The sequence below is a fragment of the Salmo salar genome, chromosome ssa13 (assembly GCF_905237065.1).
Source record: "Salmo salar chromosome ssa13, Ssal_v3.1, whole genome shotgun sequence".
NCBI classification, from domain to species: Eukaryota; Metazoa; Chordata; class Actinopteri; order Salmoniformes; family Salmonidae; genus Salmo; species Salmo salar.
Window position 1 is genome coordinate 54919768 of NC_059454.1, and position 25851 is coordinate 54945618.

The 25851-nt window shown below is 41.7% G+C and overlaps 1 protein-coding gene across 6 annotated transcripts in view; it reads right to left on the reverse strand.

Moving 5' to 3' along the window:
• Positions 1-232: 232 nt before the first annotated feature.
• The window catches only part of LOC106567433 (actin-binding LIM protein 3), a 135116-nt gene continuing 109497 nt past the window's right edge, over positions 233-25851 (reverse strand). For 2 of the 6 annotated variants that reach the window (XM_014136674.2, XM_014136673.2), the window contains exons 10-23: positions 22645-22800; positions 22042-22071; positions 19215-19350; positions 18227-18325; positions 16908-16958; positions 13123-13257; positions 7984-8048; positions 7270-7435; positions 3004-3036; positions 2329-2387; positions 2095-2155; positions 1976-1983; positions 1579-1659; positions 233-1426 (exon numbers count right to left, since the gene is read on the reverse strand). In XM_014136674.2, the coding sequence (XP_013992149.1) occupies positions 1313-1426; positions 1579-1659; positions 1976-1983; positions 2095-2155; positions 2329-2387; positions 3004-3036; positions 7270-7435; positions 7984-8048; positions 13123-13257; positions 16908-16958; positions 18227-18325; positions 19215-19350; positions 22042-22071; positions 22645-22800 (1194 nt within the window). In that variant the 3' untranslated portion in view covers positions 233-1312. The remainder of the gene's footprint in view (positions 1427-1578; positions 1660-1975; positions 1984-2094; positions 2156-2328; positions 2388-3003; positions 3037-7269; positions 7436-7983; positions 8049-13122; positions 13258-16907; positions 16959-18226; positions 18326-19214; positions 19351-22041; positions 22072-22644; positions 22801-25851) is intronic. The other 4 variants (XM_014136675.2, XM_014136676.2, XM_014136679.2 and 1 more) reach the window with 4 other exon arrangements.

The following is a 25851-nucleotide window of genomic DNA, read 5'->3' on the forward strand; positions in this document are numbered from 1 at the left end:
ATGTGTCGAGTTAGAATCAGGTCAAGTCTCCCCATGACAAGTCACTCACAGGTCAGCTGTTATCCTAAATACAATCCCAGCTCTAAATACAATCCCAGCTCTAAATACAATCCCAGCTCTAAATACAATCCAATATCCATTTATAACATGGTATTCCATTACTGTAAATGACATGCCCTTTGGTTCAATTGAAATTGAGAGTACTAAATAATCCAGAACTCCAATACTTACATTACATTGTTCAGATCTTTTTAATCAATTTAGTATAGTAAATCAATGAACTTTCAGTACGTAGGCAAGAGCCTGGTCTCATACTCACACGGGAACCATTTCTGGAAACATGCATTCAGTCTGTTTATGCATTTTACAAAAAGAATACAAATCATAATTTCTTAACATAATAATATTACTTTGGCTTTTCAGTAAACATACAATATAATCCACTCATTTAATTCAACTGTAGGCTACCGCAATATCTCAGTCTAGCCTTTCGCTCCGAGGTGAACCCTCGCTCTATAAAGAAATAACGTTTTAGTCTCAGTGTTAAAAAAAAGGCGGTGAATGAAACAATATGTTTAGAGTAAAGGAAGCAAAGACAAGGTTAATCTGGCAGCACGTTCTGTTAAAAAAAAGGCGGTGAATGAAACAATATGTTTAGAGTAAAGGAAGCAAAGACAAGGTTAATCTGGTAGCACGTTCTGTTAAAAAAAAGGCGGTGAATGAAACAATATGTTTAGAGTAAAGGAAGCAAAGACAAGGTTAATCTGGCAGCACGTTCTGTTTGGACAGTTTGTTGGTGTTCTCTTTCCTGCTTGACCATAAGGCAATGTCTCAGAGCTCTCCAAACCTGCAGCCTAGAAGAGGCTTCAAAGATGCTATAACCTCATGACATGACAGCCATAAACTATAGTTAAACTCCTAATAATAAAACAAACACATAATACTGAAAGCATAGGCAGAACTAGCATGGTCTAGGCCTCTCTGCAGATTTAGGTTTCCACGGACAGACATAGCTTGGGAGGAGTAGTAGTAGGTTAGTCCTCTTTCGCCAGAGAGATATTATTGATGTATAGACTCAGACTGGATGGTTTTCTCTGACCCAGAGCATGTGATGGAACCATAGAACCAGAGAATTAAAATGCATTATATGTCTATGGCTAGAACCGTGCTGGTTCTAGTTCTGGTTCTGCTGTGTCTCTGGCCAGTGTGGCGGACTATCCAGACTAGTTATTATGGCTCTCAGTGAGGACTTAGGCGTCTCTAACGTTAAGCCCAGCAGGCTGCTACACTGAGCTTCTACACGCCAGTCCTTTCAGAACAACCTGACTTGTTTCTTCAGCTCGTTTCTCTTCCACAGTGCCAGCCGGTCAAAGTCAGCCATAGTCATCCTAAACACCCGGTAGAACTCCTCAGGAGACAGGTGGCGCTGGCAGAGAGAGATTAAACACATATGTTAGTGTTGTTGGAGTGACATTGTCATAACCATCTCAGAAATAGAACTACAATCGACTTGCTCCATAGTGTGTAAAGCGAGAGGTTTTCATTACTTGCATGTTTACAAACCTGAGAGAAACTCACCTCTAGTCTGGCTCTGTCCACGTCATTGGGGGGCTGGTTGCGCCCCCTTACGGTGACTACCAACACGTCATATGGGTAGATCTGAGGGAGGAGTGGCACACTGTGGTTATGAGCAAAACGTTCAACAAGTTTAGATTTTCACACCGGATGCAGACTAAGCAATGGCGCCCATCCTATTGCCAATGACTCAAAGACGTTGCCTGTGTCATACATTCCTCTGAAGTACAGATGAATGACTTCCTCTCAGAGCCACAGCAGCAGATCAGTAGGAAGACGCTCTCACTGTTCCTTTCTTATTAGGCTCAATTTCCTCTTTTCTGTTCTAGAGTTCTCTACTGTCCGCTTATCTTTGGTTTAGTGATGGTCAGTTTGTTACTGAATTTGCATAACATCTTACCTTGTATTCTGTAGAAAAAGAGAGAAAAAGAACTGATCAGCACATTTATACATATTCTCATTTGGTATGTATTTTGTATTCAACTCATGATATTGAAAGGCAAACCCATTTTTGCTAACCTCTGATCCCCCAGTTCACTACATTGCTGCTGTCGTACTGGAAATAATCCGCACTCTGGGGCTGAAAGAGACAGACAACAAGTACAATTATTACCCAAAGCCCACATCAGGCCATAGCCACACGTTATTGGTCTTGAGCTGATTTGGATCCACAGGGCCCATGTTCAACCCCCACGCCCTGTGACACCCCCCCACCCCCCTCATTCGTCACCCCCCCACCCTCAGTGAACTCACCCTGTGCAGTCCGTTCCTGCCGTACCCAGGCAACGAGGATGACTTGGCGATGAAGGAGTCTGGAAGTGAGCAAACACAAGCATCCCTGCCGTTCAGCCTGTGAGCTACAACACACCCACACACTGGGTCCCAGCAGAACACAGCACACATCAGTGGAAACACTCAGTGACGGATGGGGCAATTAGCATTTCTAACAGAGAACACATGCAGATCTGTATAAGAGACAGCAGGGGGCGCTAAGAGCAAACACAATGGAGAATCCCTGTCTTTCTCTCTGTCTTTTTCATTTACAGGCAATGACATTACAAAGAAATGTCATAGCCTGTATCAAAAGCCATTATGCAGCAGAATATGTACTGTTTCTTACATTTTTATTTCATTGTTATTTTTAATCTCTACTATGCAACATGCATGATTTGTAATCCTTGTGTAAACAACTATGAGCATAATTGATTTCATTAAAATGGCATTTGTTGTCAAATGTTGATCATTGTTGATCATTGTAATCATTGTAATATACATTGTAATATACACGAATCAATCAACCTCAGATGAGTGACATGGCTAAAGAGCTCATCTTGCCTACACTGATATAACTGTACTGTGCCCTTGTGATGACCCTCAGCGCTGTACAGACAGACAAGGCACAGCAGGACACTGAGTCATATCACTCACCACTGCCTGCATTGTAGTGGGATCTGGTGGGAGCTGCAGAGAGAGCGATATATAGGTGGAGACAGATGGAGACAGAGAGAGAAAGAGAAAGACAGAGAGAGAGAGAGCGAGAGAGCAGGGGGGAGAGAGGGAGGTTTGACATGGTTAGATACAGCCTCTGCTTGTAGAGGTGCATGGTTAAGTGTTCTCATCTGGTCTCATAAAGATCCTATAATGGTTTCTCAACGGATTCTTAAAAGGCCCTCCTGATACAATCAGTCTTGAATCCAGGGTCATGACAATGATGAAAGATACCAAAAACATAGCAGATGCGGTTCTCAAGTTTGAGAGAAACAATGTTCTAGGAGCTATAGCGTGACACAGCTTCTCATGGATTACAGTGAGGATGGAGAGACGGAAGAGGTCTGTACGAACAATGCCAGACAACAACGCCACTGTTTGTCCTAGTAGGACTTAACACATATAACAAGGACTATAACAAGAATACAAGAGATATACAACAAGGAGGACTTAAATAGAAGTGGGTTCAGTGAGATGAATAACCATTTCATCTCCCAACAATATGTGTATTAACGTGTGAGTCCCAAATGGCACCCTATTCCTTATTTACAGTACCAGTAAACATTTTAGAACACCTACTCATTCTAGGGTTTTTCTTTATTTGAACAATTTTCTACATTGCAGAATAGTAGTGAAGACATCAAAACTATTAAATAACACTTATCCTCTGCAGCAGAGGTAACTCTGGGTCTTCCATTCCTGTGGCGGTCCCCATGAGAGGCAGTTTCTTGAAGAAACTTTCAAAGTTCTTGAAATGTTCCATATTGACTGACCTTCATGTCTTAAAGAAATGATGGACTGTTGTTTCTCTTTGCTTATTTGAGCTGTTCTTACCATAATATGGACTTAGTCTTTTACCAAATAGGGCTATCTTCTGTATACTATCTTCCGTATTGGCTCAAACGCATTAAGAAGGAAAGAAATTCCACTTTTAAGAAGGCACACCTGTTAATTGAAATGCATTCCAGGTGACTACCTCATGAAGCTGGTTGAGAGAATGCCAAGAGTGTGCAAAACTGTCATCAAGGCAAAGGGTGGCTACTTTGAAGAATCTCAAATATAAAATATATTTCGATTTTTGTATCACTTTTTCTGTTACTACATGATTCCATATGTGTTATTTCATAGTTTTGATGTCTTCACTATTATTCTACAATGTAGAAAATAGTAAAAAATAAAGACAAACCCTTGAATGAGTAGGTGTTCTAAAATGTTTGACCGGTAGTGTAGTGCATTACTTTTGACCATGGGCCCTGGTCAAAAGTACTGCGCAATACAGGGAAAAGGGTGCCATTTGGGACGCAACCCAACAGTCAGGTTAAACACCCAAATTAATGGCTCCTTAAGAAAGCTTTCATGTGCATCACATTACTCAGTGTGGCTGGCTGGTGCTGTTGCTGGTTGTGTTCTCACTTTCCCCAAAGAGAATGACAACATCCTTTAAACATGGCGGCAGCTTTAATGACTCATCAATAAAACAGGAAGAGGGACATAAGCCTTCAACTGGAGTGGGGCGGTGGGGGAAGTCATATATATGTACGCCCTGCAGTACACAACAAAACGCACATTCTCCCTCTCGCTCCTTCTCGCTCTCTCACTCTCGTTTCCACACCCTAACATGTAAACATACACTTTATGTGATGAGTAAGGAGGAGATAGGAGAGAGGAGGCTCGATGTTAGTGTGCACATCCTTCATCAGAGCAGCCAGAAACACATGGTTACCTACGACACAGTCTCAGCTCTACGAGGATGTGGACTGATTGACATCTCCAGCAGAGCACCGTTTCCTCCCTGCTCTGCTCTGCTCTGCTCTCTACCTGCCTGTGCGTTATCATTAGAGATGAGAGATAATAGATAAATAGGGTCAGTTGGTCGCAGTGTATCAGATTTCTCTCCCGTGCTGGCTTCGTATGCAGTTTAATCATGGAGAGGGGCTGAAGGCCAAGGTTGTGTGTGTGTGTGTGTGTGTGTGTGTGTGTGTGTGTGTGTGTGTGTGTGTGTGTGTGTGTGTGTGTGTGTGTGTTGGGATGTGCAGCATTGTGCATGTCTTGCTACAGTGCTTAACAAATCACATAAAACGTTACATGGACACTTTTTGAATGACTAACCCGTCCTCCGTCCCCCATACATACAACATCTGTAAGGTCCCTCAGTCAAGTATTGAATTTCAAGCACAGATTCAACTACAAAGACCAGAGAGCTTTTCAAAGGCCTCATAAAGAACGGCAGTGATTGGCAGATGGGTAACAATAAGAAATCCAACATTAACTATCTCTTTAAGCATGGTCAAGTTAATACATACGCTGTGGATTATATATTAAACCACCCAGACACAAAGACGCAGTTGTCCTTCTGAACTGGGCTGCAGGACTGGAATGAAACTGCTCAGGGATGTTACCATGAGGCCATTTGTGATTTTAAAACAGCTACAGAGTTGTTTTGATGGTAGAAAACTTAAGATGGATCAACAACATTGTAGTGATTCCAAAATAATAACTTAAATGACTGAGTGAAAAGAAGAATACAAATACACAGAATAAAAATATTACAAAACATGCATCTTGTATGCAACAAGGCACTAAATTTATACTGCAAAAAAAACACAACAAGGAATACACTTTTTGGCCTAAATGCAAAGCCTTATGTTTGGGGCAAATCACTGAGTAAGTGCCTCCTTATTTTCAAGTATGGTGGGGTTGCTGCGTCATGGTATGGGTATGCTTGTCATCGGCAACTACTGTGGAGTTTTTCAGGATAAAAAGGAAACGGGATGGAGCTAAGCACAGGCAAAATCCTAGAGGAAAACCTGGTTCAGTCAGCTTTCCACCAGACACTGGGAGACAAATTCACCTTTCAGCAGGACAATAACCTAAAACACAAGGCCAAATCTACACTGGAGTTGCTTACCAAGAAGACAGTGAATGTTACAGTTTTGACTTAAATATGCTTGAAAATCTATGGTAAGACTTGAAAATTGCTGTCTAGACATGATCCCCAAAATCTTCACAGAGCTTGAAGAATTTAGAAAATAATATTGTGAAAATATTGCACAATCCAGGTGTGCAAAGCTCTTTAAGACTTATCCAAGAAGACTCACAGCTGTAATCAGTGCCAAAGGTCTTTCTAACATATATTGACTTAGGGAGCTGAGTACTTATGCAACTACTATATTAGTTATTGATTTTCTAGTAATCTTTTTTGTTGTTGTTGAACTTTGACATTACAGAGTATTTTGTGTAGATTGTTTAAAAAAAGGACAATTAAATCAATTTTAATCCCATTTTGTAACACAATAAAATATGAAGAAATCCAAGGGGTCTGAATACTTTTGCAAGACACTATACAGAATGTTCAATTACCTCTGTGTGTGTCAAGGTGTGTATGTTTATGTGCTGCAACTTGAAGCTGGGGACTTTGTCTCTCCCTGACTAATTCATTAACAGCAGGAGAGGACACAGCAACACCTCTCTCTCTCTCTCTCTCTCTCTCCTTCTCTCTCTCTCTCTCTGTCCGTCTGTCTGTCTGTACAGAGACAGATATATTAATTCCCAAAGCCACAGGGATGGAAGATCTGACCACATATCAGGTATGGCAACCTGAGGGGGATCTCAATCACAACAACACAGCGCACTTGAATTTATACACAATCTTGACGTACAGGCATAACTTCCAGGTGGTACATTACATGGTGTCCATCCCAAATAACAACCTATTCCCTATGTAGTGCACTACTATGGTCAAAAGCAATGCACTATAGAGGGAATGGGGGCCATTTGGGAGGCATATATTATATTTTTGGACCGCTGAGTCACTATGGAGTGGCTCCTCGCATTTGTCAGTCAGTCAGTCCATCACAGGCTGGGATTTAACTGACTCATCTAACTGACTCATCTCTCTGGCTCAGACCCCTGGCACTCTGCCCTCCTCTCACCTCCACACTGCTGCTGAGGAGCTAGCTAAGGACGGACAGGCACACCTTCCCCATAGCTATTCATATAACACCAGGATCCGGATGAGCAATGCACATGACAGAGCAGAGAAAACAACTGGCTTATCAAATATTGCCGACACTGAGATTCACAATCTAGCCTCAATGCTATGTCAGTGTGGATAAAAGGATGACAGTGATGTTTATGGACTGGTGTTTAGCACCAGTACTAAATCTTTATCAGAGCTGTAATATAAGTGGATAATGGTGTTCTTACATCCGTTGACAGTGTTGTTGTAGCCCACGTTGTGCAGGGCCTCTTTGCTGCCACTGCGGGAGTTGCTACGGGAGTTTCGGGCGCTGCCCCATGGGTCATTGTCATAGGAACCCGACCTAGCTTTCATCTCCTCCTTCAGTATCATACGGCCTATACCACTTTGGAGCTAGGGAAGAGAGGGGGAGGGAGAGAATGAGTGAGAGAGAGAGAGAGAGAAAAAGAGAGAGAGCGAGAGAAAGAGAAAGAGAGAGAGAAAGAGAAAGAGAGAGAGAAAGAGAAAGAGAGAGAGAAAGAGAAGTGAAAGGAAAAGAAGAGAGGTAAAACAGACAAAGAAAGAGAGGAATATGGCCTGACCAGTACAATATGAATAATGTCTGGTGCTGAAGACTGTTTAGCCCTGTAGACAACGTTCATGAAATATTTACAGCCTTGTTTTTTTCACCCCACCATAAACAAGCAATGTTGAGTAATGCTAGCCTCAGAGATATTTACTGAATCTTTCTGCATTTCAATTCTTTTAAAGAAATAAAACATTCTGAGAAATCAATAATATGAAATAAAATGTATATTGCTATGATTTCCTTTTTATTGGTCCACACCTTCTCAGTCACAAATACATTTACATTTACATTTAAGTCATTTAGCAGACGCTCTTATCCAGAGCGACTTAAAAATTAACAATATTTTGAATAGGATTTATTGTGTCATACTGACCCTGTTAAGACTTTGATTCCATCCATCCTCCTCTCCACCTGAGGAAAACCTCCGAGCACGAGTAGCTGAAATGAGAGAGAAAGAGAGAGAGAGAGCGAGATCAAGGACAGAGAGAGAAATCAACATTTCTAGCTAGGTTTCCATCCAATTGGCGACAGACTTTCATGTGAATATAAAAAAATCTGCATAAAAACAATATATATATTGTTATATATACAAACAATAGTACGCAAGTATAAACACCATGGGAGCACGCAGCCGTCATACCACTCAGGAAGGAGACGCGTTCAATCTCCTGGAGAGGAACGTACTTTGGTGCGAAAAGTGCAAAACAATCCCAGAACAACAGCAAAGGACCTTGTGAAGATGCTGGAGGAAACAGGTACAAAAGTATCTATATCCACAGTAAAACGAGTCCTATAACGTCATAACCCGAAAGGCCGCTCAGCAAGGAAGAAGCCACTGCTCCAAAACCACCATAAAAAAGCCAGACTACAGTTTGCAACTGCACATGGGGACAAAGATCGTACTTTCTGGAGAAATGTCCTCTGGTCTGATGAAACAAAAATAGAACTGTTTGGCCATAATGACCATCGTTATATTTGGAGGAAAAAGGGGGATGCTTGCAAGCCGAAGAACACCACCCCAACCGTGAAGCACGGGGGTGGCAGCATCATGTTGTGGGGGTGCTTTGCTGCAGGAGGAACTGGTGCACTTCACAAAATAGATGGTGTCATAAGGAAGGAAAATTATGTGGATATATTGAAGCAACATCTCAAGACATCAGTCAGGAAGTTAAAGCTTGGTCGCAAATGGGTCTTCCAAATGGACAATGACCCCAAGCAGACTTCCAAAGTTGTGGCAAAATGGCTTAAGGACAACAAAGTCAAGGTATTGGAGTGTCCATCACAAAGTCCTGACCTCAATCCTATAGGAAATTTGTGGGTAGAAAAAGCATGTGAGAGCAAGGAGGCCTACAAACCTGACTCAGTTACACCAGCTCAGAAAGAATGGGCAAAAATTCACCCAACTTACTGTGGGAAGCTTGTGGAAGGCTACCCGAAACGTTTGACCCAAGTTAAACAAGTTAAAGGCAATGCTACCAAATACTAATTGAGTGTATGTAAACTTCTGACCCACTGGAAATGTGATGAAAGAAATAAAAGCTGAAATAAATCATTCTCTCAACTATTATTCTGACATTTCACATTCTTAAAATAAAGTGGTGATCCTAACTGACCTAAGACAGGACATTTTTACTAGGATTAAATGTCAGGAATTGTGAAAAACGGAGTTTAAATGTATTTGGCTAAGGTGTATGTAAACTTCTGACTTCAACTGTACACACGTGCCAATTACCACATAGGAGCTAAATATTTTTACAATCTAATTATAGGTAGCCCTTTTTCTTTTATTGCAGGCATTATCTAAATATTTCACAAACGGAAATACACAATGGACAAAAGAACATTTCAGTTTCTCTTCATTACTCAGCCACATAATGCCAGGGTATATCTGGTGTGCTTTCTGGAATAAGAGCAAGCGTATATCATGGAAGAAAGGGCAATAGAGGTTAAAATTAGTTTCATTCTCTATTTCTTCGAGGTCACAATAGTTGCATAGTCTTTCCACTTCCATTTCACCACAAACACAGAGGCAATATCCCTGATCTTACCTGTGCACATAGCGATCTCTTGTTTTTAGGTAGGTTAAACATCATATATCTCTCACACACAAATGCACCCTTAATCAAACAAAAGGTTGTCAATTTGGGTTTATGATTAATCTTTCCACCCATTTTTTTCATATTGCATCAACAGTTGTTTTTTAAATCATATCTATGTCTCCCTTAATTTGGTTTTCATACAGATGTTCACAGTCAGACTGTTGAAAAAGGTCAGCCATTTCAGTTTCCCAGGCTCCCCCTATGGATAGATCCCTTATGGATACATTATTAGTTATTCTGGAAGTTGACATATCCAACAGTCTATTCCAAAGTCTCACCCTACACACCTTCCATCTAACCTCACAGGGTTCCCAGCCCATATCCACAGTTATTGCAAGTATAGGTGCAAACTTGTGGACGATAAAAAGTAACGTACTGCTCTGTTATGAACATGTTCGTTTTTAAAATACCTCTTAGCACCCCACACCCCTGCTGAATAGTCAAGAACAGGACACATGTATGTCTGATACAGTTTGGAATACGTAGCATTACCAATATTTTGAGTATTTTTGTTTTTCATCAATAAAAATAACCAAATATTTATAATAGCTAGTAAACTCAAGAATGTCTTGTCGTGGAATATTCTAATCAAGTGAGAGAGACTTTGTCATTTCTTCAAACAATCATCTTTATTCAATATCGATTCATTATTGCAATAATGAGACTAGTCAACCCAACAGTCTTGACTAACTGATAATGAAAAAACAGAGATCTTATATAGGACCTAAAATGCTTAGTCATGGCTGGTTCCACCCCTCTCATAAGCCACTTTGGTCCGTCTCCTGGTTATCTGCACGGGATGTTGTTTTACCCCCAACCCGGCTTAGTTTCCCAGATGCCAGGAAAATGAGACAATGAGGGATTGTTCTAAACTCTTCCAGGCTATCTCTATCTCGGGTCACACACGCCACATCTTGTGTATGGAATGCCAGCTTTAGGTTTTTATCACCAAGTCATTGTCAGCTCAAGCTATCTCTAGCAAAACCCATTTCCTTGACCATACGCCCAGACTAACTGCAGGAAGCTAGAGTGGAAACCATCTCTTTACAGAAACACAGAATTAAACGGAACAGAAATGTCCTACTATTTGTTAAGTAAATAATCATTAACTATTAATATCAAATAAATCAGGTAAATCACAATCTTCATCAAAACAAAACTGAAAAACATTTATCTTAGTACCTGGTTTTCTAAAAATCATTATCTGTGTTTTTGTCTGGTTAATCATGAGTTTCCATCTTATACACCAATTGACAGCACATGTTCTGCAGGTCTTGTTCAGTTTCTGCCATCAAAATAATATCATCAGCATCAGCATTTCATACTTAGCATTTCATCATCTTATCTTACTCCAATATTTAACTGTTTATTTTATTTTGCCAAATCATTTATAAACAGAGCAAACAAAGTTGGTAATAAGGCGTCTCCTTGTTTTACACCCGAGGGTGTGGGAAACCAATCTGTACGATATTCATTAACATGCACACTGTCACGTCCTGACCAGCAGATGGAGCTAGTGTTTTAGTTTTGGTCAGGACGTGGCATGTTTGTGTTGGGTATGTTTGTATTGTTGATTGGGACTTCCAATTGAAGGCAGGTGTGTTGAGTTGCCTTTGATTAGAAGTCCTATCTGGGGAGAAGGGCCTTAGTCAGGGAGGTGACCAAGAATCCGATGGTCACTCTGACAGAGCTCTAGAGTTCCTCTGTGGAGATGGGAGAACCTTCCAGAAGGACAACCATCGCGGCAGAACTCCACCAATCAGTCCTTTATGGTAGAGTAGCCAGACGGAAGCCACTCCTCAGTAAAAGGCACATGACATCGCGCTTGGAGTTTGCCAAAAGGCACCTAAAGGACTTTCAAACCATGAGAACAAGATTCTCTGGTCTGATGAAACCAAGATTGAACTCTTTGGCCTGAATGCCAAGCGTCCTGTCTGGAGGAAACCTGGCACCATCCCTACGGTGAAGAATGGTGGCAGCATCATGCTGTGGGGATGTTTTTTAGTGGCAGGGACAGGGAGACTAGTCAGGATCGATGCAAAGATGAAAGGAGCAAAGACTCAGACTGGGACAAAGATTTTCCTTCCAACAGGACAGCGACCCTAAGCACACAGCCAAGACAACACAGGAGTGGCTTTGGGACAAGTTTCTGAATGTCCTTGAGTGCCCCAGCCAGAGCCCGAACTTGAACCTGATTGAACATCTCTGGAGAGACCTGAAAATAGCTGTGCAGCAACGCTCCCCATCCAACCTGACAGAGCTTGAGAGGAATGGGAAAAACTCCCCAAATACAGGTGTGCCAAGCTTGTAACGTCATATCCAAGAAGACTCCAGGCTGTAATCGCTGCCAAAAGGTGCTTCAACAAAGTACTGGGTAAATGGTCTGAATACTTATGTAAATGTGATATTTCAGATAAACCTGTTTTTGCTTTGTCATTATGTGGTATTGTGTGTAGATTGATGAGGGAAAAATGTTGATTTTAGAATAAGGCTGCAACGTAAATGTGGAAAAAGTCAAGGGGTCTGAATACTTTCCGAATGTACTGTATAGACAAGTTATCGTTCGTTACTCATTGTGTATTTATCCCTTGTGTTATTCTTTTTCTATTTATTCCTTGTGTTATTACTCAAATGTTTCTACTATTTCTCTTTTTTATCTCTCTATATTGTTGACAAGGGCCGTTAGTAAACATTTCTCTGTTAGTCTACACCTGTTGTTTATGAAGCATGTGACAAAGTAAATTTGATTTGTTATATAGTGATTGTGCCCACTCTGGTCTTGACACATGTGCTCTAGCCAACAGCTCACAGATATACCCTACATGATGAGATTATTATGGACAAAAGAGATTCTTTTTTTACTTGTCAAACAGCAGCCAAGCATCAATCATCATGTCACCCTCAATATTTACTGTGAAGTTCATCATCATTTATTTCAGCTGTGGTATAATAAACTGCCAGCTTTCCTGAGTCGTAGTGGGACGACCACACAACATATCATCAGGTGATTCCAATTCTACTTCAATTTGAAGGTTATTATCTCAATATTTGAGCAGAAAGGTGTTCCCACTGCCATTTCTCGCAGTATTAATTTTACAGACAAAAATAAGATCCCACCTAGTCTTCCGTATTTTGTTTTGTCGACATTTGTTAAGTTTATCGACAAATTAGCTGTTTTCATCAGGCCTGTCGTGATTTTTTTTTTATCCGATGTACTTTACTCACATAAAAAAGTTGGATGGAAACCTGGTTACTGTAAGACATGGAGTTGAGAGTTGAAATGACACAGGAAATCTATGACCAAGACGTGCTCTCTTTAAATATCTAACAACTTGATCGATATACATTTGAGTCAATTTCTCAATAACCCATTTAGCCAACAGTGAGTGCTCTTGGTCCTCCGGAAGCAGTACCTTTGGGAGAGGGAGTGTAGGGGTAGTAGTTAGACTGCTGGTGGTAGTGGTCAGGAGAATACGAGTCGGGAAACTGGGAGGTCTGGAGGATGTCCTCGCTGGTTTTACTCTTCGTGGCTGAGTAGTCAGAATCATCTGTAGGGAGAGAACATGATGAGGGGAAAACACACACACACACACACACACACACACACACACACACACACACACACACACACACACACACACACACCTCGATGACAGCCTTCCTTGAGAGAGACTAGTATTCCTCTCCCAGTAATGACTGTGTCTAGCCTGTTTGTTTAGGTCTTACAGTAATGCAGACCGAGTGAGGCAGTCAGAGACGTGGTGGGAAGGCAGGCAGTCTAGTTAGTCTCTAAGAGGAGTGACAAAAGATCACTCAAGTTAATGAGCTAATTAATACACAGCAAGATGACTCTCAAGGCCATGGACGACAGAGGGAAAGACAGCGCGAGGGGGAGAGATGAGGTAAATAAGGATAGAGATGCCAATATTAACCACAAATAATACTGTATCTGAGGCACTGGTAAGTGTTCAGATAAAGATAGACTGCAGATGGATAGACTGGCCCAGGTACTTACAAAGAGGAGAGTTGACCAAGGACAGTAAAGCAGGATAAAGGGAGAGGGAGAGTGAAAAGAAGGAAGGTTATATTATCCACATAGATAAAAAAAAATAAACGACCAAACAGATCTTCTACGCACATGGAGGTAAACCAATCAGCTAGGATTTAAACAGACAAGGAAACTTGTAAAGCTCTCTAGCAAAGTTAACACTGTTACCCTCCATGTGGATTAAGCAAACAGTTATGTGCATTACAGGCCACAGGTATAACCACACACACAGACATAGTGTGACCCCACCCCCCCTGTCATAAATTACTAGGTGGACCGTGGAAGGAAGCCTGTCAAGTCCTGTAACTCAGCGCCTGATGTCAAGTCATCGTACCTCTGTCCACCTCTCTGTTGATAGATGACCACTCCGCTCTCAATGATTTCTATCAATTTCTAGCTACCTCTGCACAGGTTCTGCGGGGTTCCAGCATGAGACGATTGCATTGCAAATCATAAGGTGGCAATAACTACTGGAGGACAGGAGCACTGAGTCAGTCAGAAAGCTGCGTGTGCTGATGGAATTCAGAATCAGCTCTCAACAGGTTGGACAATGAGCCCAGGCTGGATCACAAGGGGCTGTGGAAGTGGTAGCCCTTGGCCTAAGGCAGGTGTCTCATTCTCAACATATTATACTTGTGTTAGGTGTGTGTGTGTGTAGTGTGGTCTATAAACTGTTGTGATCCATAGTGCTATTTTGAGCCTGTGCGCATACGACAGCCTGCGTGTATCCCTATCGCTTGTATCCAGAGATGTGACATCCCCTTGAATGTATTATGAATGAAAGAGATCCTTTCTGCTCTGTTTCTCCTCCTCTCTCTGGTGTTTGAATGGGAAATGGGAACGCGTTCAAACCATGTTTCCTCTCAGTGAACAATGAGATTGTGCTGCTCAATATGATGTGCTTTTTCAGAGTAGCAGGAAGGACTTTTTATATTGGCCTCAATGCACAGTCGTTGTCTAATGTGATAGTACCTGTTGAGAGGGGATCTTTACTAGCGCGACAACTTGGGAGCAATGGTTTTATGTGCAAATAATTACTGTAGGCTATATTAATGCTGAAGCATATGATCTGAACGTCTCTGTGGTATGTTTGATGCTACTGTACCTTAACAGAGAAACACCATGAGTCTGTAATGTACACAACCATACAGGACAGTGAACAGTACAGAGAGACACTGACACACACATATATATACATATATATATATACATATATATATATATACATATATATATATATATATATATATATATATATATATATATATATATATATATATATATATATATATACTCTTATGGTGAGCAATGCAGCCTAATGACATGCACAACTACTTAACCATGAAATAGGGAAACTGAGTATCTCGGAAGTCTAGAGGTAAAATGACCGTGCATCACATACTGTAGCACAAGAAACAGAAATGATATTCACAGTCACGCCACAAACAAACAAAACAAGTGCGTAAAAAAAATAGCTGCCATTACTGGGCCATTAAAATACAATTTCATTCAAAATATTAGCAAAAAGGAAGGAATATTGATACTTCTTTCTTGCCAACAGCAGTTTGACATAACGTACTAGCACTAGTATAATGTACTAAGATCATGCAAGACAAGTCTCACTAATAAACCCAGTGAATCCGTGAAACAGGATCAGCATGTTCCTTCTCAGTTAACCGTGGTGGGAATTAGGTTGAGGTACACTCTGTTCAAGTTGGTTAATAGCATGCAAAGTATATACAGTATTACAGAAACAGTTAGCCAGCTTCAAACTAGGATGTAGAGCCTCAGCACTGAGAAGTGTTCTAACCCTCCTGCTGTGTTCTCTCTGAAAAATTTACTTCATTTAATCAATCTGATTGTCATAAGGTTCCATGACTTTGTCCACACAGGGCATCTGAACACACAAAATACATTTGGATGATTTTCATTACATTTTGGGTGTTTTATCAAACTTTTTTTCACCTGTGCTGTTCCCGGTCATTAGAAATGAATGGGTGAGACTACAATTAGTGTATAAAATTGAGTTCAGGCACATTCTCATTCCTCAGATGGACACACTTCCTCTCCCAGACCCCCACATGCATGTGTGTTTGAGCGCACGCGCGCACACACACACACACACACACACACACACACACACACACACACACACACACACACACACACACACACACACACACACACACACACACACACACACACACACACACACACACACACACACACACACACACACCTCACTCCCTTCTTGGCTTCCATGGCAACCCCCACAGGAACCTTTCCCAAATAGAATCGTTCCCCCAGGGGAACCACACCTGTTGGCGTTCTCACAAACAATTGCAACATTGTTTCAATAATATATAGAACTTTTCTCACAGCTCTGGTATATAAAGCTTTTTTGAGGTCTTGTTCACAATTCATTCTGTGGCAGCACAATGAACAAACGATATACTGTATGTGAGGCTCTTGATCGTATCTTTGATCATGACACTGGTGAGGAGGAGAGAGTCCTTGTTAAACTTTGACACAAAGTAGTCTGTGATAAATAGCACAAGATGTTTCATCTGAGTATTTGTTATAGTCCAAATAATCCATACATTATGCTTTTTTTTAAACTCAAAAACTAGTTGTATGAGCTCAGGTCAATGAGGCCTACAGGCCATAAATAGAAAATAGAAGTTAAAAACGTGTAATGTCCACAAGAACTTAAGTTGATAAAAAGATCTAACACAACATTAGGTGATAATATATGTATTATTATGGATTTATAATGAGCTATAATGGGGTGGTCATTTTGGACCGGGAACACAGAATTAATTAACATGAAATGAACACAACAGGAGGGTTAATAGGTATCATATCAGATTAGATCTGTGGTTATCAAATCAATCTGATATTATGGAAGATAAATATGGCCAATAGCATTCCATCCTTTCAGACTCTTTTTTTGCTTCCAATCAGGTAGCTACCATTGATGGCGGTTCATGGTTTAGCTTGATTATTGTTGTAAGAGGCTGATACATTCAGATGTGGGGTTTTGTTGGGACACACACAACACACACATCAATCACAGCTGAAACACATCACAGACAATGTCTCTAAACAGAGAGGAGCCGTGCCTCACGACAGGCAGCCCCACACATATACCATGTCTCTTATAGATGGGAGGTTTCCTGTAGATGTTGGGCTCGCCTGTGGCTGAGGACACAAAATGAGAGAGAGAGGAAATGAAACAGTGAAAAGAGAAAAGGGAAAAAAGAGAGGGGGGAGGTGCAGTAAAATGTGTTGTTTAACACGGTCAGCCATAGTAGTATGGAGCAAATTAGGGTTAAGTGCCTTGCTCAAGGGTAAATCAACAGATTTTTCACCTTGTCAGCTCGGGTATTCAAACCAGCAACCTTTCGGTTACTGGCCCAACACTAACCGCTAGGCTACCTGACACGGTTCATGGTAGAAGAGGAAAGTGTTGTAGGTGTTAAAGTTGTTAGAAGTCGTACTGTAGACTTTTTGGAAAAATGCATCCTACATATGAAATGAATAACACTTTTTGCCAATCATTTGCCATCCTTGTCTGGACAGAGTAGAGAACAGACAACAGACAACCCCCAGAGTAGGGCACTCTTCACCTACAGAGCCTGTTATACCTCGTTCACATGTTGGATCCTTAACAAACCTGTCTGTCTGTCTGTCTGTCTGTCTGTCTGTCTGTCTGTCTGTCTGTCTGTCTGTCTGTCTGTCTGTGTCTGTCTGTCTGTCTGTCTGTGTCTGTCTGTCTGTCTGTCTGTCTGTCTGTGTCTGTCTGTCTGTCTGTCTGTCTGTCTGTCTGTCTGTCTGTCTGTCTGTCTGTCTGTCTGTCTGTCTGTCTGTCTGTCTGTCTGTCTGTCTGTCTGTCTGCTGACTCATAAACCAAGGTTGTTGTATGTATTCATTGTCTTTCCAACCACACAGAAACCCTTAGCTCAGCTGGAAATTAACGTGTCAACACATGGCACAGCATGAGTAAGGCGGCTGAGATAAAAGTGACACCATCAATAAAACAGACGAGTGTATAATGGCTGCTGCTGTGCATGTACATAGGCAAATTATACACGGTATCAACAGATGGAAGGGGACGGCCACAGCATCTGATTACAATAGACGCTCAGTACAGAGAATAGAAGAGGAAGAGCTACTGCTCAGCTACTGACAGACAACACAGGGTAATAAAGCCATACAACCTGTGATGAAGTGATTAAGTCTGAATAACGGCCATGATTGATGGGGTGAGGATGTCGTTGTAAATGAGCAATGCAGAGAGACATGGTAATACACACAGTCAGTTGAGGTTGGGGTAATGAAGTAAGTAGGCTGTAACATATCCCCATATTGTGACCTTTGGAAAACCTTGTAGGTCTGACTTCAGTAGAGGACAGTCTGGAGGAAGAGGAGGAGGATGGGTGTGAAGGACAGGAAAACCAGAGGCCTACCTGGCACATGGAAATGCTTGGGGGCTTGGTAGGCGGTGTGCGTGGTGGGTCTGGCATCAAGCTGACTGTAATAGGGAGAGCTCCTGCCACTCTCAGTGCCTGCAGACAGTCAGCCCAAGACCAATGACAGTGACAGAAACGAGAGCATGAGCCAAGGATTGGCACCACCCCTTAACAAGACCCATTCCATCCCACAGCCAAAGCTCAGCCCACACTCACAGAGACACAGCTAGTCAGAGACAGTAGACCGTTTAGTTTATAGGACTAAATGTCTACTATGCCTGACTGTGTGCAGAGGAAACAAAAATATAAAGCAACTGCCAAGTCTGCCATGATGGTATTCTACATATTTGATGACTTTAAAACTAGCATAGCTGTATGAATCTCCACTAGAGAAGACTGATACGTCTTTTGAACAGTGGCAAAGCGTGATACAAACTATCTAATGCCTGCTTCAGTGAATTTAGTTTAGCAGGGTCTAACGAGGGTTCATGACCTGCTATTAGATAGGGATGGATGTTGTAGCGTGAGAGAATGGTGGGAAGAGCAATCCTCTGTAGTATACCACCACCACCACTACCACCACCACCTGAACATAATACGCACAGTACTGTATATACTACAGTGTTATCAGACTCAAAGAGGAGTCTAGAGAAGATATGGCAGTGGTGTGATGTGAGTGGTAGTACTGGAGGGGATTCTGATGTGGGTGCATGAGCGGCGCCTAACCCTGAGTGGGTTAACCTGAAACTAATGTTGTTCCAGTCACCTATACAGGAAGCAAACATAAGGCATAGGGATAAAACACATCTCCACACACTCCGACACCTTCCAACATGATCAAACTCAGTCTACTATTGCTATCTTGCTGACATTTTACGGCAAAATGATTTACGCTATTTCATCTTTATGAACATTTTCATGGAGGAGTTTCTCCTGCCTATGTGTAGTGCTGTGTGACGTGGTCGAGTGACGTTAAGTAACTCACCGGGGCGGTAGCAGTGCTGTGGGGAGCGGGAGGTGGACATGGTGGGGGACATGCCATGGTGACTGTAGGTGGGAGAGTCTATGAAGCCTGGGCTGGACAAGCGCCTCTGTCTCAGCTCCATGCTGTCATAGATGTCCTGGGAAACACAGTAGCAGGTCATTGTCTGCAGGGCTCTGTCTGTCTGTCTGGCACCATCTACAGTGCCTTTGGAAAGTATTCAGACCCCTTGACTTTTTCCAAATGTTGTTACGTTACATCCTAATTCTAAAATGGATTGAATAATTTTTTCCCCTTCATCAATCTACACACAATAACCCATAATGACAAATCAAAAACAAGTTTTTAGAATTTTTTGCAAATTTATCCAAAATAAAAAACGGAATATCAAATTTACATTTACACAAGTATTCAGACCTTTTACTCAGCACTTTGTTGAAGCACCTTTTGCAGTGATTACAGCCTTGAGTCTTCTAGAGTATGACGCTACAAGCTTGGCACACCTGTATTTGGGGAGTTCTCCCATTCTTCCCTGAAGATCCTCTCAATCTCTTTCAGGTTGAATGGAGATCATTCCTGCACAGCTATTTTCAAGTCTCTCCGGAGATGTTCGATTGGGTTCAAGTCCGATCTCTGGCTTTGCCACTCAAAGTCATTCAGAAACTTGTCTCGAAGCCACTCCTGCGTAGTCTTGAATGTTCACCTGTCCTGTTGGAAGGTGAACAGTCGCTCCAGTCTGAGGTCCTGAGCGCTCTGGATCAGGATTTCGTCAAGGATCTCTGTACTTTGCTCCATTTCCTCAATCCTGAATAGTCTCTCAGTCCCTGCTGCTGAAAAACATCCCCACAGCATGATACTGCCACTACCTTGCTTCCCTGTAGGGATGGTGCCAGGTTTCCGCCAGATGTGACATTTGGCATTCAGAGTTCAATCTTAGTTTCATCAGACCAGAGAATCTTGTTTCTCATGGTCTGAGAGTCTTTAGATGCCTTTTGGCAAACTCCAAGGGGGCTGTAATGTGCCTTTAACTGAGGAGTGGCTTCCATCTGGCCACTATACAATAAAGGCCTGATTGGTGGAGTGCTGCAGAGATGGTTGTCATTCTGGAAGGTTCTCCCATCTCCACAGAGGAAATCTAGAGCTCTGTCAGAGTGACCATCAGGTTCTTGGTCACCCCCCTGACCAAGGCCCTTCTCCCTCGATTGCACAGTTTGGCCGGGCGGTCAGCTCTAGGAAGAGTCTTGGTGGTTCCAAACTTCATCCATTTAAGAATGATGGAGGCCACTGTGTTCTTGGCGACCTTCAATGCTGCAGAACTTTTTTGGTACCCTTCCCCAGATCTGTACCTCGACACAATCCTGCTCTACAGACAATTCCTTCGACCTCATTACTTGGTTTTTGCTCTGACATGCACCTTCAACTGTGGGATCTTAGATACAATGGCAAGAAAAAGTATGTGAACCCTTTGGAATTACCTGGATTTCTGCATAAATTGGTCATCAGATTTTATCTGATTTTCATCCAAGTCACAACAATAAACAAACATAGTGTGCTTAAACTAATAACACACAAATTATTGTATTTTTCTTGTCTATATTGAATACATCATTTAAACATTCACATTGTAGGTTGTAAAAAGTATGTGAACCCTTGGATTTAATAACTGGTTGACTCTCCTTTGGCAGCAATAACCTCAACCAAACATTTTCTGTAGTTGCGGATCAGACCTGCAGGAGGAATTTTGGACCATTCCTCTTTACAAATCTGTTTCAGTTCACCACTATTCTTGGGATGTCTGGTGTGAACTGCTCTCTTGAGGTCATGCCACAGCATCTCAATCGGGTTGAGGTCAGGACTCTGACTGGGCCACTCCAGAAGGCGTATTTTCTTCTGTTGAAGCCATTCTGTTGTTGATTTACTTCTGTGCTTTGGGTCGTTGTCCTGTTGCATCAGCCAACTTCTACTGAGCTTCAATTGGCTGACAGATAGCCTAACATTCTCCTGCAAAATGTCTTTATAAACTTGGGAATTCATTTTTCCGTCGATGATAGCAAGCTGTCCAGGCCCTGAGGCAGCAAAGCAGCCCCAAACCATGATGCTCCCTCCACCATAATTTATAGTTGGGATGAGGTTTTGATATTGGTGTGCTGTGCCTTTTTTTCTACACACATACTGATGTGTGTTCCTTCCGAACAACTCAACTGTAGTTTCATCTGTCCACAGAATATTTTGCCAGTAGTGCTGTGGAATATCCAGGTGCACTTTTGCAAACTTCAGACGTGCAGCAATGTTTTTTTTGGACAGCAGTGGCTTCTTCCGTGGTGTTCTCCCATGAACACCATTCTTGTTCAGTGTTTTCAGACTGATGAACATCAAGGCTTTTAGAGATACTTTTGTAACCCTTCCCAGCTTTATGCAAGTCAACAATTCTTAATCTTAGGTCTTCTGAGATCTCTTTTGTTCGAGGCATGGTTCACATCAGGCAACGCTTCTTGTGAATAGCAAACTCAAATTTTGTGAGTGTTTTTGAGAGGGCAAGGCAGCTCTAACCAACATCTCCAATCTCATCTCATTGATTGGACTCCGGGTTAGCTGGATATTTTTGTTGTTATTCTGTCTCTCACTGTTCAAATAAACCTACCATTAAAATTATAGACTGATCCTTTCTTTGTCAGTGGGCAAACGTACAAAATCAGCAGGGAATCAAATACTTTTTTCCCCCACTGTACACTGTACACAATCCAAATATGTCCATCCCAGACTTATTCCTATTCAGCCATCCCCCTCCCTGTCAACTGATTCAGTGCAGTAGGGTATGGAATGTAATTACCTGAGAGTATGGAGAGAGAGTTCCCAGAGACTGTAGAGAAGAGGAATGAATAGAGGAGTTGGAATCAGTCAGTCAATAGCACCATGCTCTCCAGAATTACTTAGCAGTGTGCTATTCAAATGGGACCCGTGAGCTTACTAAACCATGAATAATATGACTTAAAGTCCTTTTTCTGTGTAGTTGTTCATAAAGTTATTACGTTAAGACAAGCACATATGAAATCTGACAGTAAACATGAGGAATCCATTGTGTCTGCGGCTTTGGTTTACTGGTGTAAAATAATCTAAATTAATAGTTAAGAGAGGCCTTGGCGTGAAAACATAAAGCTTAATTGACATGATTTATCGTTGAGTGTCTCTCAAAGATCAATTTAAATCTGTGACCAAAGCAGGAGCCTCACAAGGATGTAGTCATGTTTTAAGATGGTGCGAGACGTGACCACGGTACAACCATACAGGGGCTAAAGTGGGAAGCTGGGGGGATGTAGCAACAGGGAGACACAGAGACGGCAGGCACAGTGCAGGGGCATCACACACACACACACCCACACTCACACACCCACACACATAAAAGGCAACTAGATTAGCACTAGCGTCTCAGTACCTCCCCATAGCTGTAGCGTTCTAGCCTGTCATCAGAGGAGTATCTGTGATAAGACTCATAGGGAATGAGATCGGGCCGCTGCACATCATAAATAGCTTTAATCTTAGGCAGAGCGGCCAGATCTTTGTAATTTAGGACCTCGTTTTCCACTTTGGCCTGGAGAGAGGACACAGAACAAGACAGAACAAGGAGAAGACAGAGAAGCAGGCGTGAGACAGAGAGAGAGGACGAAGCTTGCGTTGACAGACAGAGAAATCCGGAGGGGAGGCCGAATCAGGGTCAGCCGCAAGCTGCTGATGGCATCCTGGGTAAGACAGAGCTCGAGCACACACACACACACACACACACACACACACACACACACACACACACACACACACACACACACACACACACACACACACACACACACACACACACACACACACACACACACACACAGACAGAGACAGAGAAAGCAGAGAGATCCCAGAAACAAACACAGACACACACCCTGTAGCAGAGAGAGAGAGCTGGAGAGTGGGACATTGGTCCAGCCATATAATTATGAATTAGAATACTAGAATTACAAAACTAGAATTAAAATTCTAGAATTGACATGAAAGGTATTATGACAGTATAAAGGGTCAGCCATTTTGGTCAAGGAGTTGGTCAACCATGGTCAGCCAGTGCTGTGACAAGATATTGTGTAAAACAATGAATTTGACGATTATCTTCACAGTGTGTTTATTAGCTAGTTAGCCAGCCAGGTTTAAAGGAATGATTCCATAAATGTTAAAAATTAACTGCCAATATGCCAACATTGCATACAAACAATGCAGTCACTACACAGCCATACACTGGCTGAAAGAAGTTGATAGGACAAATTGTAAATGCAACAAGTACTGGTATTGTATCATATTATACAGTAACACTCACAGCTTTCCAAGAAAACAAACATTGAAGGGCCATACTTGCGAACAAGTAGAAAAAGTTTAAACATCAGCCAATTAAAACCGTTGACGTAGTTGCATGTGATCAATAGCTACATGTTAGCTGTTCCCATTACATAACCTGGTATGCTAACCAGGTGGCGGTAATTATTTCCTGTAACAAATTTCGCATTAGCCTATCAAATATCTTAAAGGTTTTCTCTACAAACTAATGGCATTTCTTAAAATAGGTCAACTTGGCCACCAGAGGTATATTTAAAACTCCTAATTCAAGGTTTACTTTTGTTCCCCTTCACTTCATCTGTTTTAAGTGTAGAGTGCTAATATTTCATGATCATCCTTGACTAGGCTCAGTGGCATGTATTCATGGAAACAATTTTTGTTATGTTTCTTTCATCTCTCTGTGTTTCATCATTTTCTTTCAATTTACAAGAGGCTGAATGTATCACACAGGAGAAAGCATCAGAACAAGTGAACAGCCGCCCTCTCTGTCTCGATATGTGTAGCCCATCTATCTGATGCTGTCTGGTCAAAAATAGTATGATATTGTTCCCTCCCATAGCATTGAATGGAAGGGAAGCCAGCGAGCATTTGGCCCCGATAAAATAATAGCCAATCAGCGTTGAGCTAACCTGAACAAGCTCAACTGTGAATGGTCCTGGCGAACACCCCAAAAAATGTCAATGGAAGCCAGTTCGGATTTGTCTTCACACCAATCACTTCACATCAAGCAAACGTCATTGACAGAAAAAACTTGAATTGTTGCATCTTGTTGTGTTGTTGTCCTCTAGTGGCTAGCTAGCAAGCTAAAATGGCCCCTTTCCTAAATTAGCCGTGGATGCCAATAGGGATTTGGACTTGCGGTTTTGGACTTCGGTTTAACTTAATTCTCCATTCTGGCTAATAGGATTGGGCGGTATACCGTATACCGGAGTATTTCGAAAAAGCCATGGGATAGTTTTTCAATACCGCACTACTGTTGAAACTATTTATTTGAAGTTTTTTTATTATACATTTAGTATAAATACTTTTTAAGTAAATACCTGCGGTCAACTTGTGCAATATGTTAGGAGATAATGAACATTGCGTTCTTCATTTCACCTGTCACATTATTATGTAGCTTACGGACGAGACCGGCGCCTCGTGAGTCACTCACTGTTGAGCAACATGCGCCAGGTGATCTCATAACAGTATTGAATTCGCAACTAAATGTTGTGCATTTGGTTTGCAAATTTAGTAGCTAGTTAGCTATCTAGCTAAGTGGTTAGCTTCTTCCAAAATCAAGCATTCACGTGGTAACAGCAGAAAATCCCTTCCTGGATCAAGAGCCTTGCTGGCTAATATTCGTTTTGTATAGGCTGGACAATAGAACGAGTCAAAATTCACCCAAGGCTGAAAAACGGCTTAAGAACATTAAGAACATTGGCTAAACTGGAACACTAGTGCGAGCCATAGCAAATTAATGGAATTGAATGTCCGCAGAGACTGTTTTGACTGGAGTGATGCTTAGAATTCCATTTAAAATGTATCCCTTTTTATTTTACCTCTACAATCTGTTCATCGGCCGAAACTGGAAAAAAACAACTTGTGTAGAAAGTAAACATCCGCACTTCGATGGTCTGCGTAATGAAAAAGTAGGGAAAAAATAAAAACTTCTGACTATTTCTGGTCTAGCAATCGATGACAAATGAGCTCGCTGCCCAGACTTACATAATTATAAAGAGGAGATTCTCCTGATTAAAATGGTGCCTGTGTAACAGTTTTGCTTCTGTCCCTCTCCTCGCCCCTACCTGGGTTCGAACCAGGGACCCTCTGCACACATAGTCAACAGCCACCCTCAAAGCATTGTTACCCATCGCTCCACAAAAGCTGCGGCATTGCAGAGCAAGGGGAACAACTACTTCCAGGTCTCAGTGATGTCACCGATTGAAACACTATTAGCGCGCACCCCGCTAACTAGCTAGCCATTTCACACTGGTTACACCCGACTTGGAATAAAAAAACATACACATTGCGAGATATTTAGCGAAATAGACAGACATGCCTATATTTCCCCCATAGGAAACCGTGGGAAGTCCGCAGAGTTCCAATATTATTTTTGTTGTTTACATTTTGTTGTTTACATTTTAACATCATAAAATTAATCAATTTAAATAAGCCAAATTTCTAAAAATCAATCCCATATACCATGTTATTACAAAAAGGTTTACAATTCTCTGGTCATGCCAATAAGGAATACTATCAAATGCTTTTCAAAGATGCCCTCTGGTGGTCA